The sequence below is a fragment of the Nyctereutes procyonoides genome, unplaced genomic scaffold (assembly GCF_905146905.1).
Source record: "Nyctereutes procyonoides isolate TBG_1078 unplaced genomic scaffold, NYPRO_anot_genome, whole genome shotgun sequence".
Taxonomy (NCBI): domain Eukaryota; kingdom Metazoa; phylum Chordata; class Mammalia; order Carnivora; family Canidae; genus Nyctereutes; species Nyctereutes procyonoides.
Window position 1 is genome coordinate 11,831,195 of NW_026575141.1, and position 25,555 is coordinate 11,856,749.

Genomic DNA, 25,555 nt, shown 5'->3' on the forward strand with positions numbered 1-25,555 from the left:
CTTTAATTGTCACAAATAGTGGCTATATTCTTTCTGAGAGGGCAAGTATATGCCCTCTTGTGAATAATTGGGGAATGGGAGAAAATACACAAATACAGAAAAAAAAATAACAATGTGATTTTTTTTTTAAATAGACACAGTTATCTTTGATTAGTTTGCAAAAGTCATTTTGTTCTCACTCTAGGGACAGTTCCATCAACCAGCCCTGGCTTTAGCCAAGATAAAGTCCTGATAAAGAACCTGACATAGCTTAAAATGTTATTTGACTGTCCTAGATTTAGTGTGAATTCAAGCTTGTCTAAAGCCAGAATGAAATTAAATTGTTTTTTTGATAGTTGTTAAGAATTAGTAAACAAGGTGGAAGTTATACTACTTTTTTTTGAATCTTTAGTTACAGTGCCTCATTATTTTAATAAACTTGTCATTATAATTAATAAAAGTTGCCAAGTGAGAAATTTGTGTTTTACATTTGCACTGAGATAAAAATGTGGAGTACTTATTCCAGGAACAATTTGGTAACATCTTCACCTAATTAGTGGCCAAATTCTGAGGGTGTTGTTCTTGGAACCTATAGCCTCAGTCTCATCAAAGATCTACATAGATTTGTTTTCCAAATTTCCAATGAAGAATGTAACTGAGTTATGGATATAAAGGACAACTCTTGAGAACCATGGACACAGTTTTTGGACTTGGCCACATTGTCTCAAAGAAGAGCCCTTAAATGGCTATTTTCCCTTATTACAAACATTTTGAGCTGCTCCTCTGTTGTATCCCTCACTGATGGAAAACTCTGTTCTGCTCCAGAGGTAATGGCATCAGATAAATACTGCTATGAGAAACTCAATATTGAAGGGACCGAGAAGGGTAACTGTGGGAAAGACAAAGACACGTGGATACAGTGCAACAAACGGTGAGATGGAGAAGTTTGCCCAGTAATTTTTATTTTTTCTCTAGCTGATGAAGTTTGATATTTCCATATATTATCTTGATAGTCTGCTAATCATTCTTGACAAAATATTTATTAGTATATGTGTTTTTTATTATGTATTTTAGTAATTAAAATATGCTAGATATAGAAAATATGTCAATATTTAATACCACTGGAAATATTTCGTAAGTTAAATTAGAATTATATGTGATAGTTGAGGAAATAGTGGATTATATTGAAAAAGGGATCATGAGTCTATGTGGCTGAAAATCTAATATATAGAATCTAGTATATATATATTTTATATATATTATATATATATGTGTAAATTTTTAATTCTGGCGAAACAGTTTGAAGATAGAGCTGTATTCCAGTACTCATCCAACAGTCATTTATTCACTTGTCAAATATTTTTAAAAATGTTTTAGCATATCCAGTAATGTGTTCTAGGGAAAGAGATTCTGATCTAAAAGAAGTATTTTTGGTGAATAATTTCCTTTAAAGAAATGCTTGAACTAACGGACAGTAAAGGAAAAGCTAGAAAACAATTGGGATTTTGGTATATGGATAACATGTTCAGAGAATACACTTTTTAAAGGAAGAGTTAGACTGTTTTGGGCTTATTTAACTTATAATTTGAGCAAATAAAATATGGTTGATTGAAAAAATCCTAAAATAAGCTAAGGTTATTCTAACTATACATGGTTTGTTCTCTCTTTGGGGAAAGAAGTAAATAATTGGTGTCTTTTAACACAGGGATGTGCTTTGTGGTTACCTTTTGTGCACCAATATTGGTAATATACCCAGACTTGGAGAACTTGATGGTGAAATCACATCTACTTTAGTTGTGCAGCAGGGAAGGACATTAAACTGCAGGTAATTATCTCCATTCTGTGAGAACATTGATCATCTTACCTCAAAGGAATGCCACGTAGGGTTACTTTGGTTTTCTGTTCCCATGAGTGTTAGCAAGGTGAAACAGAATCTAGCCCATAGGGGTGACCAAGTAAATCCTGATACAAAAAGGTTGAAAAGAAGGTAAGAATTAGTTGACTGTGCTTGTTGGAGTTATATTTAATGGGTTAAGAAAATCTTACAGGACTTAGTTTGTATTTAATTCCTGTCAGTGAAAATGACTAAGAGCGCCTGGGTAAAATCAGCAGATTAAATATATGCGTCTTCCTTTACTCCCTTCTGAAATCCCACTAAAATGACACTAAGTGAGGTTTTTTTTTTTTTTTTTTTTTTTTTTAGAATTCATGTGTATCTACAGGGAGGTAAAAAAAAAAAGGGAGCAGAGACAACAATTACAAAATTTTTGAGTGTGGAGAGCCAAATGGATGTGTGGCAAATGATTGTCAAAACTAAGAAACCTGAATACCTGAGTCAGTAATGGAGAAAATGGAGAGCTACATAGTACATCAAATCACTTCCCCAAAGGCTCAAAAATTGGCAGCGTGATCTACTTCTGAGAGACAGAGTAAAGGTTTCAGGGACAGGGAAGGGTTAAAATAAAGAAGATAGTTGAAAGTCTGCTAACAGATTACTTCCTGACTCACCTAAACTGAGATTGTTCACCCTCCCATGGAAGATTTGAGCTTTACATTCTGCACATAATAAAACAGATTTCCATACTGAAGGACAACTGGCAATATTGATATCAGAATGTATGTAAGTGGTCTAGCCTCATCCATGTTCAGCCAGAAAGCCCTAAAATTTCCTATCATTTATCTGATTTCTCAACCCAAAATGAGCTGTTATCAGACATGTGAAGGAAGACACTGATACACATACATGCGTACACACACACAAAAAAAGATAAAAACAACCAGAAAAAAGGGTACCTATCGATATTTATGAGAAATATCTATCATGAAGTAAGAATGCAGTGCTATTTTTTTTAAATGAAGAACATTCATAGAAACAAATGCTGTTGGAAATTAAAAATATAGAGGTAGAAATTAAACTCAGTAGTTGAAATGATCTCCCAGAAAGTAGAGCAAAAGCAGCAAAAGGAGTGAGACATAGAGAAAATCTCACCAAGTTGGAAGAGAAATGATGAACAGGGAAAATAGCAGAAATCGTGAGTGACTTAGATTGTCTACCAAGAATGGACTTGAGTTCCTACATTGAGAGGCTAAGTACAGGTACAATGAATGAAATTAGAGGTACGTCTAACCCTATCATTATGCAACTTCAGAATCTTAGGACAAAGAAAAGAATCCTAAATGTTTTCAGGGAGGAATAAAAAAAGGATCAGGCTTAAGATCTTTCAAGGAGCCCTGAGGGCCAGAAGACAATTGGGAACATGATTTCTGAACTAAATTCTGTACCCAGGCAAAATAACAATCAAGTATGAAGGTAGAAAATATACACAACTTTTAGATATACAGTTTTCCCCATAAATGTACTCCCTGATACCCTTTCTCAGGAAGGTATTAGAAATTGTGCTGCACTAAAATGAAAGACTAAACTAAGAAAGGGAAAGGTTGGGCATATAGGAAACAAGATGCACACCATGAAGAGTCAGGCCAATCCTGCAGTGATTGGTGAGGGGAAATCCTAGACATTACAGTTCTGCACAAGGTACCATGGGCAGCCAGATCAGACAGGAGCAGGGCACACTCCAGTTAATAACTCCAGGAGAGATTTCTACAGGAAGATGAATTGATGCTCAGACATATCTTGAGGATTTTGGGGCCAGCAGTTTGATTAGTTTTGCATTAATGACAAATTCTTAGAAAAATTAGGTAAAAAGACAACAAACAAATAAGAGACTTGCTAATCTAAGGGGAAATGAAAAGTACAGGAAAAGATTTAATTATGGCATACTGTATCACTCAACTGAATAACATTAACATAGTCCTAAAAATGTGCATTTTTATTGATTTGACTATTAATTAAACAAAATTTATGGTGGGAGGATAGGAGAAAGATATAAATTGTCAGATTCCATTGAGGGAAGTCAGTTGATAGTATCTGAGATGGAAAAATAAAAAATAGTAACACAGACTCATTATTTAAAGATATGTACACAAATAACAAAAGAATCAATTAAATGTAGACAGTGGTTTCCTCCAAAGGAGGGATATATGATGGAGGAGAGGGCACTGGACCACTTTATTGGATTTTTAAAAACCAATTTGTCTGTTTGGCTCTTTAAACTATATGCATGTCTCATTTTGATAAAAATAAAAAGGAGATTTATGAGCTGACATTGACATGGTACCATATGAATAAATTAATTATGAGTTTACATTTTAACCCTATTCTTTTTTTTATTCCTATATAACTTGTAGGCTTGTTATATTGAATAGTGAAGTTACAATAATTTAGCCACTCTCAAATATAATTTTTAAATTAGCAGTCTTCTTGGAAAATATAAACCCAAACCACTTTCCATCCATGTTTGAAACATGTGTGAAATCTTGAAACCTACTTATTCAAATCAAATGCTAGTAATAATGGCTCACTTGACTTGTACATGAGCCAAGGCAAAGTGATAAAGCTGTTTCAGTTTAGGCCCTCGTTATAATAATTGTGTTTAATACTAAAATATGTCAATGTCTCTGAAAGGAATTAGATCAAAAGATTCAATTGCTTTCTCCATTTAGAGGTTGAAAATGGTTATGCTATTGGTTTTTATTAGATAATAAATAGAAAAATAGAGAAAGTAGTATTGCCCACTTTTTAGTATTGTTTTGTTTTGCTTTTAGTGACAGAAAGACAGCATGCATGCTTGAACAGAGGGTAGGAGCAGAGGGAGAGTGAGAATCCCAAGCAGGCTCCATGCTCAGCCCAGATATAGGGCTCTATCTCACGACCCTGAGATCGTGACTTGAGCTGAAATCAAGAGTTGGACACTTAACCGACTGAACCACCCAGGAACCCCCACTTTTTAGATTTTAAGCAGATTCTCAAAATGAATGTGAATTAATTGAGTCCTCTTTTCTTTTTGTTCTCTGTTTTTAGTGGTGGGCATGTGAAGCTTGAAGAAGATGTAGATCTTGGCTATGTGGAAGATGGAACTCCTTGTGGTCCCCAAATGATGTGCTTAGAACACAGATGTCTTCCGGTAGCTTCCTTCAACTTTAGTACTTGCTTAAGCAATAAAGAAGGCACTGTTTGTTCAGGAAATGGAGTAAGTGTTCAGTACCTTACCATAGAGAAACTCCTCTATTCTTTCATATCACAGAAGTAGATATGACCCTAACCTGCTTATTTTGTAAAAATGGAAAATATGCTTATTCATGTTGCTAGCTGGCACGTAAACAGTTTTTTGGTCATAGTCATTGGAATATTTCTGTTGTGTAATCTGTGCAAGCCTAGGAATAAGGAAAAGTATAATCTTCCAAACCAAATTCTTCTGTTTCTTTCTATAATATTATGTTAATGTGATTTCATATAATATAATGCCAGTTTTCTACAAGTGATCTGGGAGAGAAGTTTTAATAAACTATAAAGGGATTTTTAAAAAAGATTTTATTTATTTATTCATGAAAGATGCACAGAGAGAGAGAGAGAGAGAGAGGCAGCGACACAGGCTGAGAGAGAAGCAGGCTCCATGCAGAGAGCCCGATGTGGGACTCCATCCTGGGGCCCCAGGATCATGCCCTGGGCTGAAGGCAGGCACTTAACCGCTGAGCCACCCAAGGATTCCCTATAAAGGGATTTTAAAAGAGTGTAAAAAAAGTGTAAAAAGGGGCATTGACCACAATATTTAACAACTGGTATGGTCCAGTCACTGAGCAATTAGAACAGATCATAAATACCTGCTGTAGCCACACCAAGTGTGTATTAGTTGAGGATAACTCCTAGAGGTAAAAACTGAATAAGTCGGGGAAATAAATGTTGATCACAGATGAATAGAAAAAAATGGCATTGTTTAAAGGACTAAATTCAATTCTTTTCAGTGATATATCTGATAATGTCCTATATAAGTGAGTTTATAAATTAGCTAAACATGCTCTAATAGTGATCACAGTTTGGTCATTTTCAGTTAGGAATTCCTACACTAATAAAATCATCTTTGCTTCTTTTTCCTTTTGGCATGCACTATGATTTTTTTTACCCTAATTAGATTCTTTGCTTGAACTGGTCATATTATCCAGTTGAGGTAAAGGATCCCGGTTCTGAAATTGTAAACCTTTAATCCTGGTCATTGCATGTAGATCCTCCAGGAATATGCCAAGAATTTTCTAGGGAGGTCTTATCAATAGTAACTCTTTGGCAAAGGATACAAATTCTTAAGGCAATGAAAATAGAGAGGGCACATGGTAAGTAGTTCTGCTCCTGTAAAGGACTTAGCTCCTGCTAAGTCCTGTTTCTTGAATAAGTGAGAAGATATTAAGGGGTAATGCTTTTGGGGGGAATGCAACAAAAACTTGATCATTCATGCTAATGATAACAATGTCTTCTTCATCTAGAGATTCTGAGTATATAACACAGAGATCAAACAGTTTTGTTAATAAACCATTTGTTTAGCAAATGAATAAAAGTGATAGACACAAGTAATTCAGGAGGCAAATATTATTCAAATCATTTGCAATAATTATGCATCATACAGAGATATTATATCCTATGTATTTTTAACTCACAGTAACTATACATACAACAAAAATTAAAATGAGGATACAGTAGATACTCTATGTACTCTACATTATGTAGTTAAGAGTATGGGCTTGGGATCAGACAGTCTGAGTTTGAATCCCATCTCTATTTCTTACTAACTGGGTGAGATTTGGCAACTTATTTAGCCTGTGTGTTATTCAATTTATTCCCCTATAAAATGAAAATAATAATATTGCCTGCCTTACAGGATTGTTATGAAGAATGAGTGAATTAATACTTATAACTTATATGTAATATTTAAAACAATGCCTGAGGCATAGTGCATGTTGAATAAATGTTTGCTTGACTGTATTGTGATCACTGTACACTGGAGTCACTGTCTGTTCTTGTCACTCTGTCACTGTTGTATGGTGTGGAAACTGATATTTGGAGAAGGCAGTTGACCTGGTTAAAGTCCATTAATAAGATAGGGATGAAATTGGCAGTCACACACTGGCCTTTTGACTTTAAATCTAAACCTCTCTGCCTGCATATCTGTCAATCTGCAGAAATTTGATAATTGAATTAATTTGAAATCTGCAGTTTCTTATCATATTTTATAGTTATGTTTACATGTGGCTGTATGTTATCTTCTTGTGCACTAGATCAGAGCAAAGACAGAAAGTGATCCAGTGAAAACTTATCTCCTGAAGAACTTTTCTGATCTTAAACCTAATTGGATTCTTTTCTACTTCCCATTCCATTCAAAGTTGTTTTGAAGTATAAGATCTAGGTGTAGATTCTGTTTCCTGGATGTATAAGTGACTATAGATTATTGTCTTATAATTTTAAAAAATTGCCATTTTATGTGAAATTTTTTCCTTACATTTTGTTTGAGGGGTTTGTGGTTTCCATGATGTGGAGGTCGCTCATCTCTAAAGCTTGGGTTGAGGTGCCAGGGCTATAACTCTGTGAAACTTTCTTCTTAGACCACTGTAAGAGACCTTCCCTTTACTTCCTTGGATTTCTCTTTATCTTATCTGCTTCCTGAAAGATGAATACAATTTTGGTATAAAGACCCTTTCTTTGGGAAAAGAAAATTTTATATTGGATAATTGGCAAATGATTGTATTTCTGCCTACTTTTAAAACTCTTTCTCCTATAAAGTTAATGCAATTCAAAACAATAATTTCATTGATTTCTTTTTAGACTATGAATTGTTTACACCTGTTAAAATTCATTATTCCCTTCTGGTCTAACTGCTGGTCTCTAGAAAATGTTATTTTAGGTACTTGAGTAGGAAATCAGGTAATTGGTATGAAGAAAAAAGTACTAATAATTTTTCAGCACCATCAAATTCTAGCCATATAACAGTTAGAAATCAGTGCTTAATTTTCATGCCTCTATACCAAAGAGTTGACCTGTACTCTTGATTAATTTTGAATTTCAGATTTGCAGTAATGAGCTGAAGTGTGTTTGTAACAGACACTGGATAGGTGCAGACTGTAGCACTTACTTCCCTCACAATGATGATGCAAAGACTGGTATAACTCTTTCTGGCAATGGTAGGTACTTGATTTGGTGCCGTTACATAGTTTTTACACATAATGAAAGAGAACTGCTATTTAGATTGTTTCATTCAGATAATTTTTATTTATTTATTTACCTATTTATTTTGATCATATTTATAGTTCAAATATGATCTACAACTGGGATCCTCAGTATGAAATTGATATTTTCCATTTTATTGTAATCATGTGTAATATTAAATATAACTTAGTCTAATGATTTAGCTTTATCTTGTCCTACATCAGACTGAGATTTTTCAATTTTTTGGGGAGCGGGGTGACAACAAACCATTTCTTTTAAATGAAGAAAATAGTCCTATTTCTTAACTCTGAACTTAAGGGGAGAATTTTTTATTTGGGGATTGAATAAATAGAAAAAAACAATTGACCGGATTTATTTTTTAAAGATTTTATTTATTTGAAAGAGATAGAGAAATGTGAGAGAGAGCATGAGCAGGGTGGGGGGGGGGGCAGTGGTCAGAGGGAGAGGGAGAAGCAGGCTTCCCATTGAACAGGGAGCCTGATGTGGATTTCTATCCCTGTACCCTGGGATCATGATCTGAGCTGAAGGCAGAAGCTTAACCATCTGAGCTACCCAAGTGCTCCTGAAGAATTAATTTTAAATATCTTGTTGGCTTTAGTATTTTTTATTATAGAATCTCATTTCTATTCAACCCCAGTTCTGTAGACTGAACTGTGGGTAATTCTAGAAGTAGTAACCTGACCAAGGTGCCTGGAAGGGGATTAAGGACATGGATAATAAACAGGTGCAGATGCAAAAGCTAGAGTGGCCCAAATGGAGAAGTAGAAATTAAATGCAGATAGTTGAAAGAACACATGCCTTAGAGGTAGATGTCCCCTTTTAAACTGTTTTATCATTTTTCATGATTGACTATTCTGCATTAAATGATGATCAAATCCTGAAGTCCATTCACTTCCAAAGGGTGAGAAAAAAAGAAGTATGTTCATTGTAATCATCCAAACAGGCTAAGAATCTGAGCCAAGATGACTTTATCAGGGGAGGTCAAAGAATGATGAAGATTCTGGTATCTTCAGTTTTAGCAAAGGTAGTGTGAAGCTTTTTTCAGTAGCTAATGCGCAGAGTTGAGGCTTTTCAGGTCCATTAGATTTAAGTGACTTGACAAAAGTCATAATGTTACTTAGAAATAACCAGGCTAAGCATCCATCCCTGTTAAAATTGCTGAAGAAAAGACTGCTATGTTTGGCCTTAGAGTAGGAAAACCCAATGAGCCACTGAGTCCTCTGGCATCTGCATCCACCCATCCCATGGAGGATGTGCGCAGGGTGGATTCCTCCAGCTTCCTCAGGTGCCCTGCCATGCTTAGGGCTCCCAGACTGGGAGGCTGCTGCTTCTGTCATGGGGATTTGCAGTCTGTCTAGTTGCCCATGATTACGGATTGTTGGCATCCAAAAGGATGCTTCAGGATTGCAGCAGACAAAGAAAGATCTGAGATGCTCTGAGTGAAATAGATGTGGGTGATTTAAACATCTGGTGTAAATCATTATCAGCGAAGCAGCCAGGCCTCTGATCTGCCTTTTCTGCTCTTGAGCCCTCACTTGAGCTTTTTGACCAAACCTTCGACTTCCTGGGCTGCTCACACTGCTAGGATCTCCCTAAAGATCGCATCTTGGCCTTTCTGACAGCAGATACTGACACCATGCTGCCATTTCTGAATCCAAGTGCCAGCCTTGCCTTGGCCCTCTGCCAGCCTATTGCCGCCTCACCCTTGGGCCTGACCAGCCCCAAGCTCCTGCTCACCACATGCTGTCTTTTCTTTTGGTTTTCCCTTCTCTACAATGCCCTAGCCACCATTACCAAGACTGGGAGCTAGAGGCCCAGTGCCTGTATTCTCTATCACCTGAGCACTGATTGTATAAATTGAGAGGCACATTTTCCCTCTTTATGAGCCTGCATTTGAGAGACAAAATATCACCCATACAACTGAGAGTGATAAGGACCTTGCATTAGTTGTCAAGATGGAGTGTTAGTGTCAGTCACATTTCTGGAATTCCCAAGGAAGAGGTCAGGGTCAAAAGGAACATGGGTTTCTACAGGTTCCTGTCCAAAGAGTGCTATGGCAATATAGTAGTGTTTTTATCTTTTTGCTTTTTATCTTTACTCCTTCTTGTAGTCCAGTGACCTCATGTTATTTTTCAGAAAATTACATGGGAAATAAAACTGTGCACCATGCACTGGGACAAGAATGAAAAGGGAATGTAAACAAATATTTATGTAAACAAACAATTGATGGGGATTGCTAAGTAATGGTTGTTTTTTGTTCCTTTAGAAAACACCCACTTTTATACCTCACAGCATGTATGAATGTCAAATCATTATGCTGTACACCTGAAACTTATACAACTTTATATCAGTTATAAGCTAAAAAAAATTAAATAAAAAAGTATTCTCTAAAATTAAGACTTAAAGGGAAAAAATACCCACTTCGAAAGACAAATAATTTTGTGAGTGTGAGGAGTACAAATATGGAGAATAAAATTCCTAAAGGAATTTTATGTCAAAATTTCAGTAATACATACTGATCGCCATTGTTTTCTTTTCTTTTCTTTTTCTTGTAGGTGTTGCTGGTACCAATATCATAATAGGCATAATCGCTGGCACCATTTTAGTGCTGGCCCTCATATTAGGAATAACTGCATGGGGTTATAAGTAAGTGAAACGTCTCAATATTATTACTATTGAAATAAACTTTAAAACTTTAAGACATTTTGTCTAAATGAATTAAGCACCTGGAAAGTTTTGTGTTATTGGATAAATATACCTGCGGTAAAAATCAGTCTGGTTCAGCATGCAACCAGTGATTATTCTTGGCATGATTAGAGGTAATAATAATTTTTTATTTTCTTAGATTTTGAGATAATTCCCTTCAATTCTAAAAGATAACTCCCTTCTGTTATATTGTTTTAAGACCATTATGTGAGGTAAAATCAGTCTAAATCATGTCTTACACTAGGCTGTGTGGATTTGCTCTTTAGTGACACAGGCTCTTGTCACTTAAACCCATACCCAGAAATCTAGGCAAGGCAGTCATGTAGGGAGCATAATGTTTTAGTAACAACAGTAGTGATAACATCAATTATCAATAAGAACAGCAGAGGCATATCTGTGACTACTTACTATGGCCCTACATCGTGCCAGAGGCAAAACTTCTTTATCTTCACACTCAGTATGAGGGAGGCACTATTATTGGTTAAATATTGGGTGTTTGTGTGTGAAGAAAATACTGTTCATAGATTTAATTTGTTCAAATTAGGAGTCAGCTGTAAGTTACAACTTTTAATATGTAACTTGTAAGCTTCAAATTCAGTGTATCAGTTTTTGATTCTTATTTATGAATTTTAAAAAGTTACAAATTATGTAACATTTAAATACTGAATCCCCTTGAACATTTTAGCTAAGTAGATGACTTCAAACGTTCCAAACTTATATATTTAATATGTTTGGTTTCCTTTTAAAGTACTTCAATCTTATAATGTAAAAAAATTTCCTTAGTATCCAAGTATTTTATGTAAGTTTAATAAATTGAAACTTAAATATGTTGAACATTAAGTTCTGTTTAACATTTCAACTTAAAATCATTGTTCTGCTGATCTCTGATAACGATGTGTCAGTACTCCTAGGCCTGGGTGTTTCTTTCCATTTGAAGGGCCTGCAATTTTTTCTAGAAATTCTGGCCATTACCCCATTTTATAGCATTCCCCTCCCTCCCACTAGGGGTCAGACTTACTTCACTGAAAGAATAGAGAATTAGAATATTTTAGGCTTCAAATTACACCAACACCTTTCTATAGACTAGGCACTATATAATTATAAGATGTTGTTGTTGTTGTTGTTATTATTATTATTATTACCTGACATGGTCTTAAACCAACTCAATTGAAGGAAATTTCTTTGAAAGTGTATATGGCTGTTGCTTGTTGTGAAGTCAAAACCCTGAAAGAGTTTCTTTGGCAGAAAAGAGAGAGCAGTTAGCTTACTGTCAAGCTAAATTTTGTATGCTGAAAGCATTAAAATATCCAATGGTGTTTGTGGAAGGCTATATTAACAAATAACACATACAGCATAGACAGGAAAGTTTAGCATAACATAGTAACTACAGCATCAGACAGCAAAGGAAGGCACAGCACAGTAGGAAAGCTTTGTCTTGATTAAATGAGTACTTTGTCGTGTACCAGCTCATAGATGCTCAATACCTAGGGGCCTCTTTGATGTATAGGCCATTAACTATATTGTATATTTCTATTTTCATGAGTCAATTTCATCAAAACATTTGGAGTTATAAAATTACATGCCTGAAAGAAAGGCTTTTCTGAATATTTATCATTTGATCTCGCTTCATACCTCAGGTGAATTAGCCCCATCTTGGAGTCACACTGTTTCCTTGACTTCCCTGATTTAAGATCTGTGTGGTAATTGCCATCACAAGCTTTGCTCTTTTGAAGTAGCTCAGTGGTTTCATTGGTCATGTGAAAAAAGGAAGGCAAAATTATTAGTTTTGTTTTGTGTGATTTTCTACCACCTGCTGATGCAAATTGGTATTTCATGTTTTTGTAATCTTGGAAAAAATTACATTTCAGAAAATATGAAATCTAAACTTCTCTTGCTAATAATATATTACCTGTGTCCATTTGTTTTAAGTAGAATTTAAGTACTTTTTTCTGTACTTATTTCTTATTTTTATGAAATTCTTTTAAGATTTCACTATTTTTTTCATTTCTGAATATACTCTGCATATTCATTAAGGAAAAAGACAAAAATCATATTCATACAGTATCCTCTTTGTAAATAATTTGAACCTAAATGATGGAAGTTTTAATGCTACTAAACTTATTCAGAATATGTTTAAGAATAGAATGAGAATGTAGAAGTTTTATTACAGGAATTAAATTCATGAATTTCATGTTCTATTTGAAATTCAAAAATGGATTTAGGAGCTGAGAATTCATTTCCTCATTAATCTTTCCTTTTAAGCTTTCTACCCCTTCTCCAAGCCTTGGACTAAGGGAATGGCAGGAATAGGGAGTGAGGAATACTTATTTGGACCTGATGGACCAGTCGGGTAATCAGACTGAGGGAGTAAAAAAGTAAAACATACTGAATAGAAAGATTCTGAGGCTTATTCCCTCCCCCGCCTTATGGTTTCAAGAATGAAAGATGTTAAGTTACAAATTGGCACTTTCACTCTCATGAGCTCATCATTAAATCAAGATCCTTACAGGGTAAGTACAAATAATACCGATACGGAAACATCCTCGATCTGGGAAGGAAGCCCACTAAGTTACTGGACCTTTCTAACGTGTCTTCGAAATATTCGCACTTACCTAGGTCATGATAGAAAATTAAAAATGAAGCCTTTTGAGTTGTAAGTTAAAAGTCACTGATGCCTTACTACTGCACCCTCTAGAATACACTTTGTTTAATAGCAGTTTGTTTTAAAACTCATGTAATTTTGTTTTGGTGTATGGCCAAATGGAAAACAGAGACTAAACTTTGAACAAAGTATTTCCAGTATAAAATTTCAGGAAGTAGTGATAACTTACAAGGTCCCTAAGAGTTGTGAATTAATTCTCTACTATATCATCCATGATGAAATAAGATGTCTTAGTGTCCAATCATATCTTCCTATTTGAAATTCTTAGGAAGAGCTTTAGTTTGAGGTATATATTCCAGAAGGAATGAATTATGATTTTTATTTCTATGAAAGGGGTTAATTTATATAAGTAACTTGAATAAGAATTGACTTTAGAACTTTACTAACTAAAGGTTTAATATGGTACAATTGATACTGCAAAAGCAGATATTCTTAAGTAACTGAAGCTTATTTATGCTATTAAAAATAGTTATTTGAAAATATTGTCACTAACCCTTTGGTATCACTTACAAAGATGAAGGAGAGAAAGAGATGTGTGTCTGTGTGTGTGTGTGTGTGTATGTGTGTATGTGTGTGTGACTGTGTTTGTATTCCACATTTTAGTTTTACAATTCAAAATCCTCTAGTGGAGACCTTTCAGCGAATGCTAGAGCTTTCATGTTTACTGCTCTCTCTGAATATACTTCTATAGGTAACTAATTCTTCTTTTTTTCCCTTTTCTTCTTGTCCATGAAAAGAAATTATCGAGAACAGAGGTATGTGATGAGAATAATCTGAACACATAACTGAAAGGTTTAAATCCTACTAGCATCCTTGGAATTCATACATGCAATTATAAATCATGCTGACTTTGTTACTCTGCTGTAGTGATCATATAGCAACCTTGTTTCTCATGACCTTGAAAGGATAATTTTAATAACAGTGCTGTGGGATGTAGCATTTTAACATAGACATATCATTATTTAATTTTAATGGTTCTTTCATCCAACAATACCATAATAATAGAAGTTGTGTTACTTTTATGGTAATATAAATGGAAATGAGTTTTTTCCCCATCTAAAACAAACTTCCTCTATGTTAGGGAATCACTCATGTTTATATAATTGGCTTTTCTTCATCTTTTGAGCAGTCTTATTGCCTAGTACTTTCTGAAGGAATTTATTTTTTGTTACTGTTATATTAATAACTTCCACTCATAAATGATAAAATATATATGGGCACAGTGTTGGGATGAGGAGAAGTCCTGGTATTTAAGGGACCTGTTTATTACCTCTGCATAAGAAAATTTTTTGTACTGATTAGGTAATTTCATAGGTAAGGAAATAATTTGCTTATTGGAATCTCAGGTTGTCTGGTGTACTTTTTTTTTTTTTAATAAAAAGCCCATGAAATCAGACACCCTCTTCATCATAACATTAAAATCTATGTTTAACTAACAGCATAAAAAGATATACAGAGCATTCATGTGGATTTATAAAAATGCCTGTATTGAGATATTCCCTACACTTTTCACATTTAAACAATTATTAATGCTCTTAGCTACTGACACAAAACATTAAAGTATCCTGGAAGACCAGATCTTGCACCTCATAGAGTACTAGTTTTGTTCTCAAGATATCTGTGCAGATTCGTACGCACTTAACTTTCCCCACTGTTCCGTTAAATGTCAGGCAGATTGAGAATAAAATTTAATAAACATAACAGTTTTTAGGCCCCAACCAGCTTTCATTTTTTCACAAATTAAAATTTTGAACTTTATTATTCTTTTTCATTCCATCTTGTAATTTAAAAATCCCTAAAAAAAAAAAAAATCCCTCTAAGACTTTAGGCATAAGTGTCTTCAGTCTCTCTAAATGTGCTCATAGGGAACTAACTGAAATCTTAGACAGTTAACGTAGATATTAGAAAATATTCATCTAGCTCTGGGGAAACTAAATAACTTGTCATTAATGGAAAAAATAAATCTGAGACAAAATTAGTTAAGTTTAAAAAAAACTAGATTTCTTTTTGATGTGTTTAAAACTCTTGTGTTTAGAACCACTGGAGAAGAGCTGGAATCATATAAGTTTTCTCTTGGGTAGAATTTGACCGGTTATATCAAAAATCTAAGTGGTGGCTTTCTCCAATGAAAAATAAAATTAGACTAATAAGATCAAATATTGACGACTCAGCCATTGCCGTAGCAACTAAGGCTATAAGGTAATTTAATATTTCTGACATATAAAAAGGAAAGTGAAATGTCACATGTGTAACATAAGCAAACCTAAAACAGTGCTCTAAGACACATTCTCACCTGGAGTACTATAAAAAATTATTAATATGTTAAACTGTGTACCAACTTCTTATTTTAACTCAATATCTGCATAGGTACAGTTGAGAACATTTTTGCGTTGTTTCCTTTATGTGTCTGATATAATTTCATGCCTCCTGATATTACTGTATCATCATTTTATCAACCTGGTTTCTCTTTTGGAATCTAGTTCATATTTTGAGAGAGTCACGTCTTTGACAGATTTATTTTATGTATTTTGATATATTTCATTACAGTATTTATTTATTTTTGCCCTTGTCCATAGCTAATGAATCTTATACTTGTATAATAATTCTCAAAATGGAGAAGTAGCAAATAATGGACTTTAGATCAGCAAATCATGTATAAATTTCTTTTTTTTTTTTTAAGATTTTATTTATTTGACAGAGAGATAGGAAGAGTCAGAGGAGTACAAGCTGGGGAATGGCAGAGAGAGGGGGAGAAGCGAGCTCCTCACTAAGCAGGGAGCCCCATGCAGGACTCCATTCCAAGTCCCTGGGAACATGACCTGAGCTAAAGACAGACAGATGCTTAACCAACTGAGCCACCCAGATGCCCTGTGAATGTATACATTTCTGAAGGATTTTCCTTTTTAAGAATATATATCGGTTATAGAACAGGTGGTAAGGCCAATGGACCAAAGCATGCATTCAGAAATGTATAGTCTTAATAAAAGTATTTTCAGATGTTCAGATAGAGATGTGTTCAGTTCCAAAGGATGCTACGAATAGAAATAAGGATTTTGAGTTGTCTTTATCTTTAAATTTAAAGGTTTTCCTTTGAGGTTCCATAGTGGGAGGACCAAGTGACAAGGAATCAGAAAATCACTTGCTAGGATATGATTTCTTGGGAAATTACTTAACTTTAAAATCAGATAAAGCTCTTTGTAATCTGTAAAGCATCATAGTAAGGGAAGTTATTAGTGTGTGGTCTCTGAAGACTCTGTGTTTCTCTAATCTTCAAATGAAGGAGGTGGATGTGTTTGGTCTCAAAGAGAAAGGAAGCATTCATTGACATGAATGAGGCCCACACATATTGGTGGACCTGGTGGAAGGTTTTCTTTGATATTAAATGCAAGGCCGTATTAAACATGTAGCCAGTTATCAGATTCTTACTGATGTAATGGCTCAAATGCCATTAGGTGTAACATTCAAATTATTGGAGAAGTCAGGCAAGTAATTCTGTGAAGGAGCTTGATAACCTGGCATGATAGGTTTAATTGCAAGTCTGCAAGAAGACAAGAAGCAAACCACTTGTTTTGTTTTCTTTTGGTTTACAAAGTGCTTGATAAAAAGAGAAGTCTTATTCTGGGCACAGTAGAGGCAGTACCCCATCCATGAATGGTATCACTTTTTTTTTTGAATGGTATCACTTTATATCTTCCAGTGGTACCTTATGAAGCATTGAACCATGTAACAGGAACCATGGAGAGTTTTTATTAATCATGTAGTTACTAGAAAGGATGGCTATTGATCTTTTTCTTTAGAATCTTCAGGGAAGAAGACTTTCATAATATTTTCAGTTGATGCTATCATTTATATTTTAGCATAATTGCTTTAGGATCTAGCAGCTGTATTACTCTGTATGTTTTTTTTTTTTAAGATTTTATTTTTAAGCAATCTGTATACCCAACATGGGGCTGCAGCTTACAACCCGAGATCAGGAGTCTCATGCTTCACCAACTGAGCCAGCCAGGCACCTGAACTGCTGTATACTTTGTAACAAGATTTACAAGTTTGAGCTTTAGTTTTCAGATAGGTTTGCAAGTAGCAATAGAGTAAGAAAACATTAATTTGACCTTGGATTTATAAAACATCCATATTCAGCTGAAATATTTTTTTGTCTGAAATGAACATACATTATGATTAATGTGAAATAGAATAAATAATTAAGATCATATCTTCCTATCTCTACCTTAAGCAGAAACCCACTTTCCCATTTCTTTTCTCTCTCACCTGTTTTAGCCAGTCTATTTTCTGCTTGTGAACCTCCCTCCCTCCTTTTTTTCAAAACTATGTTAGTTTGTTTTTATATTATTATTTAAGTGATATTCATGCATCTGTCAGTGTGACTTGGTACACATTACACAATATTCTTAAAACAGTAAATAATTCTAATATCAGACAGACACCAGCAAAGCATTGGAGAAATGCCTCCTTTAGCATTAAGGTTAAGACTTTTTTTTTTTCATTTTATTCTCATTTTAAGTCTGTGTAAGGATTTAAGTTAAATATATATATTTATGTAAGTATAAATATAATGTATATATAATATAAAATATTAATTTATATTAATACTCATTGGACCCTTTAAGGAAAGACCAGATTTCCATCATAACAGAGTTCCTTTCTGAGGAAAAAGAATTCAGTTAAATAACTTTTTATTATCTTTGGTCATTATTTACAAAAATTCATGTGCGTGTCTACAATATTTGCATATAATTTCGGAAATATGAGGTAATGATTCCATGACAAAACTTGGCACCAGTCAGGCCACCTAATGTAGTAATCACTTCTTGATTCAAAATTCCATGAAACAAGCAAAATTTAAGAAGAAAGCCATAAAGACTAGAAAAATAAATTCAATAAAAAAAATTAAAGAATCACTTAGTCATTTATGATCTTATATAACTAATGATGAAATGTTATTTTATTGATCATGGGGACCTGATAGTCTTTATCTTCACTAAAGGCTAAACAAGAAGAAATAACTTCATTATAATCTGCAATGGATATTGAAAAAGAGGTACATTTCTGGACAGTGAAGAATGTTAAATAATTATTCTTAAGAGATCTTTAACAAAATTCTTAATATGTCATTGATATTTTTATTTATTTACTATGTGAAGAAAGTTAAATGCATTCCTTATGGAATTTTAAGGAGAATGCAAACTAGTTTCTGTATTTTAGAGTCTAACTAATGATAGCTAAGAATCTAATCTGCCCATCATTATAAAAATAAAGCCATGCCCCAGAAGCTCATTGAATTTGAACTCCCTTCCAATCCTTTGACTGAAGCCCACAGTTTATATTGTGTTTAGCATTTAGGATTTTTGTGCATTGTGTAAAAGATGATCATGCTCTGCAGAGAAATTACACTGAAGGAATTATAAAATGTTCATAGTTTTAAAAAAACAAAACCAACAACAAAACTAGGCCCATCCATCATGAGAGGTAGTCCATTTAAGCCTGCAGCATCAGCCAAGTGAGCCTTTGGTAAATACGCAAATGCCAGAACCACATTAAGAGAAGGTAATTCGGGAGATAGATTAATAGAAAGGTCAAGTGTAGTTGGAACTTGTCTTTATTTAATTTGAATTTAGTGAGGCATATCTCATCAGCTTACACAGATTATCATTAAAGGTAATGATGAGAAAGGATTTGTTAACCATAGATTATATTGTTGGAAATGTGATGTTGATGAGATATTCTTTGGCATTCTTTTTATTTTTTTTAAGGTTTATTTATTTGTTCATGAGAGGCAGAGACCTAGGCAGAGGGAGAAGCAGGCTTCTCACAGGAAGCCCAATGTGGGACTCGATCCCAGATCCTGGGATCACGCCCTGAACCAAAGGCAGATATGCCCAACCGCTGAGCCACCCAGGTGTCCCATCTTTGGCATTCTTTTATAAATATTAACATGATCTGAAAGGAAAGTTTCCTCCCTGAAATGACATATGGAACTCTGAGTTTCTTGAGATCATTTGTTTTTCAAGCATTGACAGAATATTGGACTCATGGGAGGCAAGGCAGGAAATGTAATTCCAGAGATTAAAGATCTCTTCCATAACAGTATATATGATTTGTCCTGTATTAACACTATGAATTTGGGGAAGTTGTATTATTTTTTATATAAAATTAATATTTCATAATATACTGGGAAAAAGAAAAAAGTTAGTTATGAGCGGAAGCCACTTAAGGGTTTAAAAATATTTTGAAAGAATACATATCACAGGGTTCTAGGTAAAATTAGACTTATAGATCAAATGAGAAATTTGACTTTCTTCAAGGGGAGGATCACACAAATTAATATATGTGCTTCAGTGAGTTGAAAATTTTTTTTAGATTTGGGGCTATGTATAATTACATAGGATTGAAATAATATGAAAGAGGTATTGAGTCATTCAAAAGAAGGAATGACCAAGTATTGTTAACATTTCAAACAGAATGGAAACTGGTACAAGGAAACAAACATCTGAAAGTGGCATTTTTTAAGATAGAATTTAGCATCAGCAAGTAACCAAGGTAAGCATGGAAACTAAGGAAAAACTAAGTAGAAAAAGGAGTTAGCAAATTTGGCCTTTGTTAGAGGCCCATTGAAGTATAAATTTGTTTAAAATTCTCAATCCAGCACCGGTTTGTGGCACCTCCCACAACAGTATCGAATGGAACTGAATCAAATTTTGGATGCAGGTGGCTCTTTGGGGGCCAGGCATTGGCAGATGATCAGATTAGCTATTGAGGTTGACAAGGTGGTCCATCACTGAGTTTTCTACACTCCTTCCTTAGGGAAAGTGATAAAAATCTGTTGCGATCTTCGCCAATTCAAAATCAGAGTCCATGGGGTCAGTAATAGTACAGATTAAACAGATCATCCTTTGTGGTGTTCCTTCTGTGGAGATAGAGAACCGAGGTCACCCAGCAACTGTCTTCCTATAGTCTCAACAAGAATTCAGGTTTTATTTCAACCCCTTCTTCCTTGTGCTAAATGATCTCCCTTTACATATTCTCCTGTGCAGTTGTAGAATTACATTTTTGCTTGGTGTTTGACTCTCTTTCAGCTTCATATTTCTCCTAAATGAACAATGAAGCTGCAAATTGAACAGATTACTCCAATAAGAATTTATTTGGATTAACTTATAGAAAATTGCTTAGAAATCAGTTATTTTAAGACTTAATTGGTCTTAAGGTTACATTATATAATGGTTAGAATTCAAAATAGTTTATTGGCCAGCCACAGTGAAAGAATTATGCCTTATTTGGGGCAAGGACTGTTTGTCCCAACATGTCTCCTTCAGCACCATTTTTTTTTTAAGTCAAAACTTCCGTCAACATCTCCAAGTATAATAAAGTTAACAATGAAAAACCTCATCTTTCCATATTTTTCCCCTGAAGCAAGGCTTTATTCATCCAGATTGTATAGACTTCAGTGATTGCATTTCTGACCTCTACAAGTTAGAATGACTTTAACTTGTCACATTTATTAATAATCTTACATGTTGTTACAGATTTGATTCATGTAGATCATTATCCCTACCACTTTTTTCCTAAAATAATATTTGTATATGTCTGTGTTCATGTGTGTGTCTTGTTTTCTGACTCTGAAATGTTTATTATGCCTTAGACAGTTACCCCAGGGAGATTATGTAAAAAAGCCTGGAGATGGCGACTCTTTTTATAGCGACATTCCTCCCGGAGTCAGCACAAACTCAGCATCTAGTTCTAAGAAGAGGTCTGCTTTTCTGTCGCATTTTCAGATTTCTACCTGTTCCATCACACATTATTCCATTAGTCAGAACATTTCATTATTTTGCAGCAGGTTTGATTACTTCTTCCTTCTTTCTTGAATGTTAAAAAATAGTATCCTTTGTTCTTTGATTACTATGCTTCCAAATGCCATATGCTCAAAACCACTTGTTAAATCAGGCCAGAAATTGAACCAAAATTAAACCAAACAAATAACAATCCTAAATCTATGTAGAAATCCTAGGGTTTTTCAATCTTGCTCTTATATGGCTTAAGAAACTATACATAGTATTTTATAATATTTTAAATGGTGAGCTTTATGTCATGTTGGGTAGTCAAAGAAAAAGGTTACTGTCATGCTTCAGTAAAGCAGTTGTTAAAATGGTACTATAAATGCTGCGTTGAATATTTTAAGATTTTAAATATACCAAAGCTAAGCTTGCTGTGAAAAAAAGTTTGCTTCTCTGTGAATCGTATATTTGAATATTATGATTTTGCCTTTTATTCCTGGAATGATTATTTCTATCTAGACTTTATAATTTAGAGCTTGGTTGCAAAATTAAGTATATTTAATATTTACCTGAATTTTATAATAGGACAAGTGGGGTTAATATAATATTTATGTTTTAAACCTTGATGTTATATTTTTGTTCCAAGATCTTAAGGTGTATAAGACCAGTTAAAATTCTGCATGCTTTATAACTGCTTAATAAAATAAACTGGTAGAAGAAATAAATAGTTGGAATGTTTTAGGAAATGAAACCTACATTCACATTGAAGAAAGCTAAAATATTCCTGTGGAAGAGTTTCTTTAAAATTGTTAATAGAGATGTAATGTATAGAAAAAGAAGATTTGATAACCCAGTACAAAAGATTTGATTGCTTTGGGCAGAGTAGGTACCATGTAGACTGAAGGAGAATTTCTAGCTTATTTAGAAGAAATGTAATCTCTTCTGAAATTCTACATAGAGTGAATCATATGTAAAAATTCTGCAATGGATCTCACTCTATAAGCAATCACAAAGGAGAAAAGAAAGGATCAGTAGATCTGGGAACCCTTCTTTATGTGGAAGTGTCTTATGCATGAAGGATTGTTTTTACTCAGATAACAGCTTAGAGCAAAAGTAGTTTTTGCACAAGGAGTATAGATCTGTAGAAGGATTTTCAAAAATTTTTATTCTTTTAAATTACTGAGGTTTTTTTTGGCTAAGAAAATAAGATTTATCTAGGTTCCATATATACATATTTTCTTGGTCAAATATTTAAATTAGCATGAGAAAAAGGTCAAATATTTAATCTTTAATTTAACCTTAAATTAAATATTTAATTTTAAATTAACACGAGAAAAAGGTAGAAAAATCAATGAATTCCAGCAGATTTTTTTTGTTCTGCAGAAAATAGGATTCATTCTATAATTAGCAAATTCTGTTGTAAAACTCCTAACCTGAGGAATTAATATGTTATAATTGTGCTGAGTTCCATTTATTTTCATTCATCAGTAGAAGGCTCCTTTTAAAATAGACGTTATTAGCAATTAACTGGATTGATATGTGGGAAAGATTTTAAATATTTTCTAAAGTTCCTCAAGAACTTAAAATGCTGATTTGAATCATTCCTAGATTTTAGAAAAATGGGTTATAACTTTTAAGCAGTTAAAAATGATATCAAATTATGTGACTCCTCCTAAATACATGTAGTTTGTCAAAATACTTTTCATATGTGGTACAGGCATGTGTATAAACTTTGCTTCTTGTAGAATATTTAAGATGGCAGGGCACAAATAGCACAAGGGCTTAATGGTACATGGGCTTTATGAGAGATGCTTCCATGATAAACATTTGATTCAGTTCAGGTATTGAGCAGTTAACTAACATACTACATTTTGGGCCAGCCATATTTGTGGAGAAAATGCCAATTCTCAAATATAGTTTTATTGTTTAAAAAAAAAAACCTAAATATTACTTTGATAAAGGTTGACCAGGTTCAATTGGACAGATCTTAGTGAAATCTCTTGGAAGTCCATGTTCTCATAATATTTGAATGAAAACCATTGCTTTACAATTAAGAAACATTTATAGTGGGACCCCATTATAACTCTTCTACTCCAATTATATAACTGAAATATGAAGCGAATTTGCTGTCTGTGGTTTTTGGGAATGTAATTGGCTCGTACTGTATGCTGATACTTTTCAATTGTAAACTATTGTAATGGGGTTCCATTGTATTTGACTTTTCTTAAATTGAATGTTGTGTAATTCTGCCTTCTTCATGAAGACTTTCATGTTCTCTTCATTCTTTCATTTCAGATTTTTTCTTTCTTGATTTATTTAATGCACAGTAATGCTTAGAGATTTTGCTTACTGATTTTAAAATTAAATAACACTTGATTATGTTTTTGAACAGTACGTATACATTTTTAATTTCAGGTCAAATGGGCTTTCTCATTCTTGGAGTGAAAGGATTCCAGACACAAAACATATTTCAGACATCTGTGAAAACGGACGACCTCGAAGTAACTCTTGGCAAGGTATAGGGTAGCATTCTGAATAGCTAGCGCATCTTTTTGCACAACCCAAATTCAGTGTTTTATGGTTCTTGGTTGTAAAGATTTGTTCTTTTCTGTTTGCTCTTTAGTTCTTCTCCCAACAGAGAAGAGGGCATTTATTATAAGAGCCCCGTTCTTTTTTCTTGGATGGGAAATGATGGGATTCAGTAGCACTGGTGCACAGGACAAATTGAGAAGGCTGTACAGTACTCTACAGCCCTCTGTTCTGGGAGGGGCTGGGAGTACACCACATGAAATAACCCTGTGATGACATATGGCAATTGTTTATTTATATTCAAATCTAGCCATAAACCGTCTTTTTCAGGTAACCTGGGAGGCAACAGAAAGAAAATCAGAGGCAAAAGATTTAGACCTCGGTCTAATTCAACTGAGTAAGTCTAAACCTCTAATGGAAAAAGGCATTCCAAGGTCCTGTGCAATTAGTGTGCAAAGTTAATTAACGAGATCATCAAAGAACTGTAGAAACCATGCCTCTGGTCTTGGTTTTGTCTTTTTAATTCCTTTTTGCCGTTTTAAAATTAACCATGGCTTTTCTCTTTTACATAGGCATCTCCGCAACTGTGCCCATACCAATGTTCACTGACAGCAGGGGTCACACCCTTGCTGCAGGCTTTTCCCTCCAGTAACCTGCCATTGTGGTGTCTTGGTTCCTTTTGAAGGGAATTTTGATAACATTCCTTTCTTCTCATCACCTGGGGTCCAGCCATTTCAGAGGGATCACCCTTCCTCTTCCCAATGTTCACACAGTCTAGAAGCATCAAGGGAAAGTTCCCACTGTCCCAGAGCATGATACTGCTCACAGTGTGATACCACCGCTCCAAGAGCTTCATGGCTGCAATCTAAGCATTCTCTCAGACTAATGGAATACGTTTCCCTTTTAAATCTTCCTTCTGAGGACATTTAAAAGGGCACTTACAAAACTTGCTCTTTAACGGAATCATTGTCACTAAATGCAACACTATCTGTTTTAAATGATAGCCACGCATTATTTTTTTTTTTAAGCAGAGGGTGGGGGGTGGGATCAGAAGTTACATTTAAATTATTCCTAATGAGGTAAACACCATGCTTTTTTTGTTTCTTCACTTAAGAAAGTACAGCAAAACCAAGCTTCCTCAAACCTTTATCTCATGTCCAGTAATAAAACACACCCTCGGTATCCTTCTGACCTTGCCACCAGGTTTTAATTAACCATACTTTTTTGACCTACCTAAATTTTTTAAAACTTCTTTCTCATTGCAGTGCTAGTTATTGTTTTCAAGATCACTATTGCCTCTTCATGCCTTAATACTTAAAAAATCTGAATAGCAGGTGTTTGTTAACTGCTTGTCAGAAACTTATGTTAGCTTTTCCATCATATACCCTGCCTTTTTCAGTCCAGGAATAAAAACAGTGCCCTGAAATTTGGACCTTCCTGCTGATGGTATTGTCTTGTAAGTGGCTTGTCAAAGTTTACTAGAGGATACTTTATTTTAGAAACACTAGATAGGTTTAAGTAATACCATTGCATGGTCCAGAATGGCATCATAGAACTCCATCATAAATAACTAATCTGTTAGAGTTTATCTTATACATTCCCAAAGCGCTTGGATGCTTTAGGGCTCATTGTGGATAAACTCTTGGAATGTTGTTTGATTTGTTTTGCATGAGGTCACCTGGTAAGAGCTCCTTAGCTCATCTCAGTTGCTCACAAGAATACAGATAAAACTGCAAAATGTTCTTCAGAACTTCCTTTGTGTACTGGTTAGCATTTTAACAG

The 25,555-nt window shown here is 34.3% G+C and overlaps 1 protein-coding gene across 10 annotated transcripts in view; it reads left to right on the forward strand.

Moving 5' to 3' along the window:
* ADAM22 (ADAM metallopeptidase domain 22) overlaps positions 1-25,555 on the forward strand; it is a 233,088-nt gene that overhangs the window by 186,155 nt on the left and 21,378 nt on the right. For 3 of the 10 annotated variants that reach the window (XM_055307394.1, XM_055307397.1, XM_055307398.1), the window contains exons 21-28: positions 805-910; positions 1,685-1,804; positions 4,901-5,069; positions 7,929-8,043; positions 10,645-10,735; positions 14,195-14,212; positions 23,660-23,760; positions 24,104-24,170. In XM_055307394.1, coding sequence (XP_055163369.1) covers positions 805-910; positions 1,685-1,804; positions 4,901-5,069; positions 7,929-8,043; positions 10,645-10,735; positions 14,195-14,212; positions 23,660-23,760; positions 24,104-24,170 — 787 coding nt within the window. Of the gene's footprint in view, positions 1-804; positions 911-1,684; positions 1,805-4,900; positions 5,070-7,928; positions 8,044-10,644; positions 10,736-14,194; positions 14,213-21,111; positions 21,307-23,659; positions 23,761-24,103; positions 24,175-25,555 lie in introns of those variants that run through there. The other 7 variants (XM_055307391.1, XM_055307393.1, XM_055307392.1 and 4 more) reach the window with 4 other exon arrangements.